Source organism: Phyllostomus hastatus, unplaced genomic scaffold (assembly GCF_019186645.2).
Source record: "Phyllostomus hastatus isolate PE091 unplaced genomic scaffold, TTU_PhHast_1.1 phas_contig_210, whole genome shotgun sequence".
In the NCBI taxonomy this organism is placed as follows: domain Eukaryota; kingdom Metazoa; phylum Chordata; class Mammalia; order Chiroptera; family Phyllostomidae; genus Phyllostomus; species Phyllostomus hastatus.
The window spans coordinates 3,742,973-3,753,975 of record NW_025333737.1 but is presented as its reverse complement, the minus strand read 5'-3'; the positions used below and the strand labels follow the sequence as shown (position 1 = coordinate 3,753,975).

General features: G+C 48.3%; 1 protein-coding gene across 5 annotated transcripts in view; it reads right to left on the bottom strand.

Moving 5' to 3' along the window:
* Position 1: 1 nt before the first annotated feature.
* The window catches only part of FAM222B (family with sequence similarity 222 member B), a 64,824-nt gene continuing 53,822 nt past the window's right edge, over positions 2-11,003 (bottom strand). For 4 of the 5 annotated variants that reach the window (XM_045837511.1, XM_045837510.1, XM_045837512.1 and 1 more), the window contains 2 exons: positions 10,052-10,173; positions 2-2,922 (listed from right to left, as the gene is read on the bottom strand). In XM_045837511.1, coding sequence (XP_045693467.1) covers positions 1,316-2,922; positions 10,052-10,133 — 1,689 coding nt within the window. In that variant the 5' untranslated portion in view covers positions 10,134-10,173 and the 3' untranslated portion in view covers positions 2-1,315. The remainder of the gene's footprint in view (positions 2,923-10,051; positions 10,174-11,003) is intronic. The other variant, XM_045837514.1, reaches the window with a different exon arrangement.

Below are 11,003 nucleotides of genomic sequence, written 5' to 3'. Positions count from 1 at the left end.
GGGCAGAGCCCAACTATGCATCTTTAACAAAAGGGTGCAAAAATTACAACAAAACATAATCTAAGTTTAAAGTTACAGAAAAGTTTATATTTCTAGCCGACTGTCACTTGGGAGTGAGATGCAGTGAGCATGGGGTGGGTATGGGCGGAGGATGGATGAGGGGCAGGAGGGGCTGTTTCCAATGAACGCCCATCTTCGGCTGTTAGAACCATGCTCATTTGGTAAAGGAAGAATTCAAAGAGCTTAAGGCTTTGTGTTTTTCTTTCTTTCTCATCAAACTGAGGGGTTGCAAAAGGAGGTGTCTAGAAGGTAAATGTACCTGTGGGGCTACTCACACACAATGCTACTCAAACCCACACTACATTCACACAGAAACATGACATTGAAAACTTACAGTGTAGAGCAATATTCTTAGCCAGTGTCGAGAACCAAAAATGCCTTTTTTTTTTTTTGGTGTTTTTAATTTGAAACTCCAATGTGATCATCCCTTACCTAACTCCTCAAGATCAATTTTTGTTTGTTTTGCTCGTCTTTTTGAGGGGGCGGAGGATGAGGGCAGCAGGTGAATTAGGAGAGGACAGTGAGAAAGGGATCTTGGGTGTGCTGGATGGTCACTGAAGGTTTGGAAAAAGGAGTCAGGAACCAAGACACCAACACAAAGATACCCCCCCCCCCTTTCACGATGGTGGCTAAGTGCCTGTAGGATGATGCCCTTGAGAAAGGTGGCAAGGGCAAGTTAAGTGGCTCTGGAATCAACGTAGATGTAAAACAAAGCCTTGAGGGATGGAGAAAGGCTGAGAGGAGATAAAGACTGGTCAGTTTTGATTTGAAGTCTTCAGGGTGAATAAGGAAGTAGCTTCCAGAGCACTTGAGAAGTCTGGCTTCTCAGTCCAGATAAAGACAAACAGGGAGGGCCTAGCTTAGGAGGCTGGGCACCTCACTAAGGGCCCTTTCCTTAGCCCAACCACAGTCCTAAGGGAAAGGCAGAGCAAGAAAAAGAGCTGACGGCTGATGAGAACTGCAAGGGGACAGAGGGGTGTAGGCATGGCGCATGACTGACAGGCAGGCAGCTAAGAAAAAAGCCTGGGACTGGGACCAGGTCCTAACAACCCAAAAGCGGCCTGGCGGAGGGGACAGAATGAGGGCACAGAGGATCCCCCTCTGTTCTGTTAGACCCCACCAAATTCCCTTTCTTAAACATCTAAGAATGATCACATTGGAGCAATAAAACTTTGAACTATCCAATTACTCAAAAGTAAGACTAAACCTAGGAGGGGGTATATGATGTGTAGCTTGTGGAGGGCACCAGGGCTACCTATCTATACCCAGGGTGCTGAATATGAAGACTTTGACTATCTGTGGGATCAGGGGCTCGGTTGCCAGGGGCTCGGTGAGCCTTGCTCAGCATGGCCAGGCTCTGTTCTCGGAAGCAGGCCTGCTGGAAATCCCCACTTAGGTAATCCACTGTTTGCATCAAGCTGTTCTGGCTCGCCACCGGACCGCCCCCGGTCCCTGCTCGGTAGTGGGCCCCAGCAGCTGCCACACAGTCGAGGGGTGCACCTGTGGGCTGCCCACCGTGGAACGGCATGGTGAGGTCCTGAGACCCCGAGCTGTCGCTATTGGGAGTGGGCAGGATGTTATTCCACAGGGGTTGGAAGTAGTGACCATTGGGGTAGGCCAGTGGGGCTGCCAGGCCGTTGACCGGTGGGGATGGGGTTGGCTTCTCCAGGGGTGGCTTCAGATGGAAGGACTGTGCCAGGCAGAGTTCCTGCGGGTAGGCAGGGGCCTTGCCCACAAAGCCAGGCCCTGCCAACTCACGTCCTGTTGCATGCTTGCCTGTCAGGCCAGGGGCTGGCGTCCCACCAGCCTCACTGCACATCTGTTGTAGGTGGGCCAGCTGATGCTGGTTCCAGGTGACTGGCTTGAGGTCGCTAGGGTAGCCAGTGGGGGCTCGAGGGATGCCCGTGGGCAGGTTGACAGGGCCTGCAGCAGGCAGTGCGGCTGTGGCCGCGTGGGTGTGCTCCATGGGATTGACCACACATGAAGGCATTGGTGTGGGGACGCTGTGGGTCGACACCCGGGTGCTTGCATTGATGAGCAGACTGCGACTAATGGGGCTGGGGTTGGCGATCTGGCCCTCACACACTGAGGTAGTGCTGATGCCTGCCCTTGTCTGGCAAAACTGGTTGATCTGGTGCACAATGCTGCTCAGGTCCGGGGGCTGGCTGTGCTGCAGGGTGGCCGCCATTGAGAGGGGGATAGTTGAGGTAGACACGGTCACATTCGGGGGGGCATCTGAGTCTGGCATCTTCCGGCCTCCATGCAACAAGGGATTGGGGGGGTGCTGGAGACCTTGGTGAGACAGACCCTGAGGGTGGACCAAGCCCTGGGTTTGGACCATGGGCTGAGGGTGGCCCAGGCCCTGAGGCTGCTGGAGGCTCTGAGGGTGGGACAGTGCCTGGGGTGGCGGGATACCCTGAGGGTGCTGCAGCGTCTGGGGAGGGGCGTGGGCCAGGGTCTGTGCATGCTGCAGGGCCTGCTGGCGGGCCAGAGCCTGGGCCTGGGGGTGGGCTAAAGTGCTGGGTGCCACAGTAGCATAGGGTGCCACTGGGGGGTTCATGATGGCCTCAGGGAGCAACCGGGCTCGCGTGCCGTCAAAGTCCTTGAGTATGCTTTTGGCTGGCACTTTGACAATGGCAAGCAGGCCTGCCTTGGTGGCAGCCTGAGTCGGGTAGGGGCTGTAGCGCTGGGCTGATGTGTCGAGGCCGTTCACAGTACGACGAACGTGTTTCCGCTGGGGAACCTTCACACTGTTGGGGAAGATTTTTATAGTCAGTGGGTTGTTTGCGACCTTCTTAGCATACGCGTCCAATTCGGCTGGGGTAGGACAGTGAGCAGTTCTCATTTTCTGTGTAGTGTCCCCTAGAGAGAGAGAAGGGGAAGGAGAGCAAAGAAGGAGAGGGAGCTCATCAGTGCCAAGCCAACCAGTCCTTCTAGATTTCCCTTTTGCGGGCCTAAGGTGGAAGAGGCTAACTACTTTGTCAATCCTAGCCTTTGTTTCAAATCTGGCCTCAGGCCCCACAACAGCAGCAGTGCTAACATTTAGTGAGTACTTATAACGGGCCAGGGCTTGTGCTAAGTGACAGGCTACCTCAGTAAACACTTGCTACTGCTTTAGGAAGCAGGTACTATCAAGACTCTTTCTTATTTTACACATGATCTCACTGAAGACAGGAATAGCAGAACAGCTTCCACAAGTCCAGTACCTGGCAGAGCCAGACCATGGCTGTTCTTACAGAGGTAACCAGGAGTTGTTATTCTCCTACAGGGAGCTCTCTCCAAGTTCTTACCAGGCCACGCTGGCCTGGGGGCTGACAGCTCTAAGCAGAGCTGATTGTCAGGGCCCTCAGTCCCTTCCCTAGGACATCCTGGTAGAGGGGGCACCCAGAGTGACTACTCTCCAGTCTGCAGTGGCAGTGAGGCATTAGCTTTCTGTTCAGCACTGGCAGCTGGGGCGTCAGGCTCACAGGGTGGGCAAACTGGCCCAGCAGACAGGATGCTTCTTTTTCAGGAGCAGAGGAGTAAGCTGCCAACATCGTCCCCCACCCCCACGTCACAAGTTCACTTTTGTTTACAGCTTACTCTCAGCCTGACTGGGTGAAGATCAAAAAGCTTTATTTATTTCCTTGTGGGGGGTGACAATAATGACAGGGCAGCAGGGAAGGAATTTGAGAAGAAAGGATTCAGAGAATCTTTAAGTCCTGAGAGCCAAAAATAGTCTGTATTGGCCCTTGTCAGCTGTCACTTTCCAAAATGAAAGAGGAAAAACCTGCCTTCCTTTGGAGACTGCGGAAATACCCACTCAATGCGTTTCATTAATGTTAACAGTCTCTTTGTTCCCATCTCCCGCAGCCTCCCATTGGGGGCTCCGCGGATGCTGTGCTTCCAGTGAAAAAGGAAAAGGTTCTGAGAACAGAGCTCTTTCAGGAGATCAGGCTCCTGCGAGGGGCCTCTGCTCCGTTGTCCCTCTCTCTGAGGGAGGGTCTCCCCTGAGTACACACAGAAGGTGCTTACTAAAGGCTTGCTGAGTGAGTGAGTGAGTGAGTGCACAAACTGCCCAAAGCAAAAGGAAAGGGGCTTGGCTGGGAGCCTAGGCTCCGCTGACTGACTCCCTCCCTACTTCCGCCCCTTGCAGAAGCAGCCATACAGACCAGGGGCTAAGCTGACTGAATGCTCAGCTTGTGGCTTCAGCTGGCTTGGCTCAAGGAGACCCCACTTCAGAGTCATGTCACTGGGTATCGACTGGAAGAGAAGTAGGCTAGTGAGTGTGCTAGAAGGCAGAGGGCGCAGATGCCATGCTTTGGTGACACTGCTGGTTAACTGGCAGCGACTGCTTAGAAATGGCTGCTACTAGAAGCAGGAAAAGAAAGCTCAGGTCTAGGACGAGCAGAAAGATTTGGGTCCACAGTAAACAAGGTAGAAGTTCATGAACAGGGTAAAGAAAGGAAAAGGTTTGTGCTTTCCAGTACCAGAACAATGCCTTGAACTTAGGAGACAGGCAGACATTATTCAAGACTCTATTTACTGGATACAGAATTCTACTCATAAATGAAATGGCTGAAAGATGACAGACTTGAAGGTCTTTTTATTTACTGATTTTGAGAGAGAGGAAGGGAGGGAGAGAAACATCAATATGTTGTTCCACCCATTCAGACACTCATTGGTTGATTCTTGTATGTGTCCTGGACAGTGATCAAACCCACAACCTTGGCGTATCGGGACAATGCTCCAACCAACCCAGCTACCCAACTAGGACCAAAGGAAATCTTAAAACAATGAATGTGATGGTGACAACTGAGGGCAGGAAGAAGAGGGAGGCAGACAGGTCTGGAAATCTTCCCCACCCACTTCGGAGCAGCAGCTGGTGAGCAGGGTCAAAGCCCTGAGAGTAGTGTCTGGGCTGTTTTTTATAAGCCACTTAACGGGCTTCAGTCTTCATAAAGTGGAACCATTCTCTGACCCTTCTTACACTCTCCTGGACAAGAAGATACAAAAAACGTCTAGAATTGCCAAGAGATGGTCCCTAAGCTCAAGGTGCTAGAATTCCATTAGAAGCTGCCCTGGTCAGCCACTGTACTTAGGTGTCTGTCTGACTGGTCAGAATCACATGACACTTCTAGCTCAGCGCCTTACCCAGAGCAGGCCTGTAGTACACACTTGGGAAGTGCCATCAGCATGGGTGCTGCTTGGCTGAATAAGTGGGGATGAGGAATGGGAGCCCGAGGTTGCTGAGTTTTAGTTCAGACAGGAAGTAAAGTTCTGCCCCTGGACTTTCTTCCATGTTACTGGGTTTTTCTCCTTGAAAACTAAGTCAGAAAGAAGGATGCAGTGACTTGTTGAAGAATAGGGTTTCTCTGCTCCAAGCGAGTACCCACTGCCAGTCTGTGTCTCGCAGAGGCAGGAGGGAGCTGGCCTCACTCAGGGGTATGAAACAGGACATTCACACCGAGTAGTTCTTGTCCTGCCTCCACTGATGTTGACAGTGATGATGAGGGTAGTCAAATGAAGGAATCAGAATCAAAGGGAAGGAATGGCAGGAGGGGAGGGTGGGCACAGGTTATAGTATTTTTGTTAAGGAAGAATCTCTCAGATGGGATGAGTATGTCGGACAAGAGGACACATTCTGAGAATTTAGCACCACCAACCTCATATGCCCGACTTAAGTCCAATCCGTATAAAAAGTCAAGTGTTCCTCAACAGGTTTTTGTTTTGTTTTGTTTTGTTTTTGAGAGAGAGAGAAACATCAATGTGTGAGAGAAACATGGGCTGGTTGCCTCTCGCATGTGCCCGCAAACTGGAGATCTGGCCCGCCCAGGCATGTGCCCCAACCAGGAGTCCAAAGAGGGCTCAACACTCTTTTATCTCGTTCCCCACACACAGGTACCTTGGAGTCTGTCTTTCTTCTGTAACATCTTCCCTTAAGTGCACAGGTAACGCAGGTACCACGGCTTTGTAAGCAACTTATTTAAATACTGAATAGCAGGCCTGGCCAAGTAGCTCAGCTGGTTAGAGTGCCGTCTGCAGTCATGGCACATGCAAGAAGCAACCAATGAATGGATAAGTAAGTAGAACAACAAACTGATACTTCTCTTTCTGTCTCTTCAAGATGAAAAAAACAAAACAAAAAAACACTTGACTAAACATCGAATATCAAGGGTGTCATTAATTAAGACATAAGGCACTGAGTGCTGTCCTGCAAACCAAAAGTCGCTGGTTCAATTCCCAGTAAGGACGAACCAAAAGTCGCCGGTTCAATTCCCAGTAAGGACACACGCCTGGGTTGCAGGCCAGGTCCCCAGCTGGGGGCTCACACATGAGAGGCAACCACACATTGATGTTTCTCTCCCTCTCTTTCTCCCTCCCTCCTTCCTTCCCCTCAGTCTAAAAATAAATAAAATAAAATCTTTAAAAAAAAGACATAAGGCAGTATATAGAAGAAGGAATATGTGGTTAGATAAAAAAAGGGATCCAGATTCAAGTACTGGCTTTACTATGGAACTACCCAGTCTCAGTCATTCCTCATGTATAAAAAGGAATGACACCTGCCGTCCTCCTTTGCAGAATTACTAAGATTCAGTGAATGGGAAAACGCTCCGTGGACAGGAACAGTGCCTGTCGATATTATTTAAGGATAGCAGTTCTGCCTGAGTCTGCTCACAGACAGGACAAAGCAAGCTGGCAAAGGAAGCGCGAACTGCAGGATGCCCTGGACTTGGGTCTGGGAGCACAGTGTAAAACAGAGAGCACTGCTGTCTGCTCCAGGACTAAGGGTGAAATCTGCCTGAATCCAGGCTTCCCCACCGGGACCCCGCTGTGTATCCTGTTTTGAAGGTCAGACAGCATGGGTGGCATATGCAGCAGGAACCTCTATCTATAGGTGGAGAGGCACATGCAATTTGTAATGAAGCTTTGGAGTCTGCCCTGAGTATGAGTTCTAAGCCAGTCACTGAACTGTCATGTAATGCTGGCAAGCGGCAGACACTCTTATTCTTAAAAGAACGATAAGAGAGTCTCCCATATGGAATTATTGAGGAATGAATGAAAACATACATAAAAATATTTAAGATAGTGCCTGGCACATGGTGAGCACTCAACAGATGTAGTCTAATATTTCTGAGTTTCTTCAACCACTGGACCAATTCACCATTTCCAGACCCTTCCACAAGGGGGCAGACAGACATACCAAGAAGCAGCAAAAGATTTTTGACATTTGTCCCAGGCCCCAAAAGGCTACAATAAGAGAGGTCAAAGTTGTTATCTAAAAGATGATTTGAGAACCAAGGTCTTTTGGTCATTTCAGCCACTCACTCAGGAATACTTATTGAGCCACCACTACAGACCACACTGTGAACTCAGGAAACAGGAGCAGAGGCCTGGGGTTAATAAGGAGAAAATGTCAAAAACACGTTTCCTGGAGGAATTAGGAGAAGATGGGTCAGAGGAAAACAAATTTTCAAGAGCAGAGTTCCAAAATGGCTAGGACTGTCAGAGCAAGTGACGTCATGGAATATACAATGTAGAAAAGCTCTAGGCGGGCATCCTCTTACCCCTAAATGTGGTCAAGTACAAGACCCAGCCCAAACCCAGATGTTCTTTAATCCAGCCTGCCCCACTGCAAATTACACTTCTAAGATGGGCACTGAAGCCCATCCTCCTGTATACAGAGGAAAGGAAGGGGAGAAGAGAAGATGTGAAGTTAGAAGGGATCGATCCTGTGAGTCTGCTCATATGGCAGCTCAAGCCTGGGGGTGGGTGATTAGACAGATGAATTGCAGTGCTGGACCAAGAAGTCACATATCCCACCTCCTGACCCTGACCCATTTCTCCTGCCTTGGCTGACTCTTATAACATAAAGCACAGTAATCTATAAACTCTGTATCCCATCCCCACCCTACCAGATACCAAGCTGTGTTTCTAAGGGACTTAGAAGACCCTTCTGAGAATGGGTGTGGAAGTAGGGAAAGGCTGAATTGGAGAGTCACAAAACTGATTTTAAGGTTTTTATAACTGGCAGCCTTGGGTTCTAAGCAGTTCTTTAGTTGCTGGTTCCCAAAGGAGATAGAGCTTATGCTCCATCTCACCTTAACTGTGAATGTTTAACACTAACAGCTGTAAGTCACTCAGTAAGAGTTTTCTTTTTTCTTATACATTTTGGGAGAGGAGAGAAGTAAGTGAGGAAGCTTAAAAAGACCAACAGGATTTCTCCTCTGCAAAAGTGTGAATTTAGTTAAGGATAGCAACCCGGGAGTCAAAGAGATTCAAAGACACCATCCCCCAAATGGACAGGTGGGTCTGAAACCAACAAGGAAGGACATCTCAATTCTTAAATACAGACTGGGGCCAGTGGATGGCAGAGGCTACTTAAGAGCTGCTTTCGGGGAAAAGGAAGTGGAGATCCAATGTCAGCACCCAAGATAAAGCTGCCTATTTGGATGCCTTAAATATGCCTTTTCCTCCCAAATGGCTCATCCCTTGACATCACATCTCTGGGTGAAGCGGTCAGTGTTAAGGAATCTAGAAGACAGGGAGTTGCTCTTTGCCATCTTAGTGGATACTTCCAAATATACTGCCCTTCCAGTGTGTCCTTGGAAGCCCAGAAACAGTCACAGTGTAGTTGGCAAGTAGATTTGGGTGGCCAGGGAGCACATACAACTTAGTCACCTAGTCATCACTCATTAAGAGAAAGGCCGATGGGGAAAGCTGCTACAGCAGGGTTTGCCCATTGAGTCAGAAAGCTGCAGAAGGAAGACTGTCACCTTCAGCTTTGTCATTATGCAAGCTGGATTCATTGGCCAAATCCCAGAACTAGCCAGGCTCTGAGTCTTACTCTTCCTCAAAGACAGGAAGTAAGAGGCTAGATAATTTTTAATTTCTGAAGATGATCTACCAGAACAGGGGCTGGTAAACTACAGCCTATGGGCCCAAATCCAGCTGCTGTTTCTCTAAACAGCTTAATTGAAAATAGTCACACACAGTTTACAAATTATCTATGGCTGCCTTTGCCCTACAGCAGCGGATATGAATAGATGCAACAGAAACCACGGCCCACAAAGCCTAAAACCCTGCCAAACCCTCTTATGAAGGATTCAAGTAAGATGCCAAAGCACCTTTTCTGTTAAAGGGTAAGCCTAGATGCTTCATTGATTTCCCCTTTTTGCCCTGAAAGGAAAGTCTATTTCAAATTTAAGGCCACTTTAACACTTGAAGATACTGTACATGGTAATGAGCCAGGAATAGAATCTTTTCCTTGCACATTGTGCAGTGCAAAGGTAGAAGCAGGAATCCGGGAAAGTACGAAGCATAAAGCCCCAGTTCCAGCCAGTTTAAGATGGGAATCCAACAGACAGTTCTCAAAAGCTCCATCTTGTGGAAGTACATTAGCAGGAATACGCCTAGAAAGAATGAGAAAGCTAGCTCCTTATCCCTCTGAAGGTGAGAGCTTCTTTACTTGCTGTGAACTGAGGTCACTGGCTCAGAAGGCAGACAGCAAAGCCAAAGAGAATTGTCTGTTTCCATGATAGAGAGCGCTTAGAGAGTTCAAAACAACTGAACAGTGTACAAGGCTTGTTTCAGAGATACACAGTAAGTAATCTAGACTGTACGTTTTCATTTAATTCCTCATGGGGGTTCAAATGGAGACACTTTTTTGAAGGGTGATAGATGGATGGATAGACAGATATAGACAGACAGATGTATCTATATGTATCTCCTATAAAACTCCTTACAGCTTTGTTGCTCAACAAACAGCTATCAGCAACAATTAAAATTAAGAAGCTATGCACTGGAAAATTCTAGTACTTTTTAGAGGATCTCACTGATCAGAGAAGAGTCTTATATGCTGCTGACAAGTTTTTGCAACTGCTTTCTTTTGTCTGTACTAAAGAATATCTTGAAGGTACCAAAGTCCACGGTCAATGTACTGCTCTGGAACAGCCCAAATGTAGGGACAAAACAAGGGAACATGCCCTTCCCTGGAACCCCGATTACTTACATTTCTGAAGTCCAGTGTTCATCTGCGTGTGAGAAAGAAGCTGAAAGGACAGGTCACCTGGCCCTGGTAGACAGGCTAGCATGGCAGACCAGCATCAACACAACGTGAGGCAGTCACTCACACTGTAATGAGAAAAACAAGGTCATGGAACACAAGGCAACTCACTCAAGGAAGAAATCGGGGACATCTGATATGGGCAGCACAGGCCCAAGTTTAGATAGATAAGCAATTTAATTAACAGCATGTTGGCTGAAAATATATTTGTGTTTTTATCTGCAGTAACAATTTGCTCCCAACTATTATATTACTAAGTGTAAAATGATATTTCAGTCGGCACAGGTGAGTGGGTGGGGAAAAAACTGAAAAATACCTATCCATGCCACTAAATGAAAATACAGGTACACCTGTAAGACCTTTTATGCTCACAAGCTCTTTACCTCTCCTGTCGTGGGCTTTAGGAAAGGCGCATGGCCACGGGGCTGCCAGATGAGTGGCACGCTGACTCTCCTCTGTGCTCAGCCAACGAAGGAGCAGAAAAGCTAGTAAGACACATTCCAACTGAGGTGAAGGGAAAAATGATTTCTCCCTGAAAACAGACCAGTGTTCCTGAACAGAGCTGGCCCTCATAGTGTCTGGCTTACTCTATTTACAGGCTGGCCGGGGGCCTGGAAGTCAGGTATTTCCAGAGGCAGTATAGTATGTGAGTTGCAAAAGCACCGAAAGTTTCACTTGTGACACTCCAGTAATCTCAACTCACTTGTAAAAGGAAGGAGCAAAGCATCTTAGGAGACAAAATTAACTACTGTTAAAGCAAATTCTGTAAGTTTCTGGGGAGTCACCCTTCCTATTACCTGTCACACAATTAGACCTCCTGGATCCCACACCCACCCCAAAAGTGCATTGCACCCAAAGGAAATCAAGGAAGTAGTAGGCTGCCACAAGCCCTCTCTGG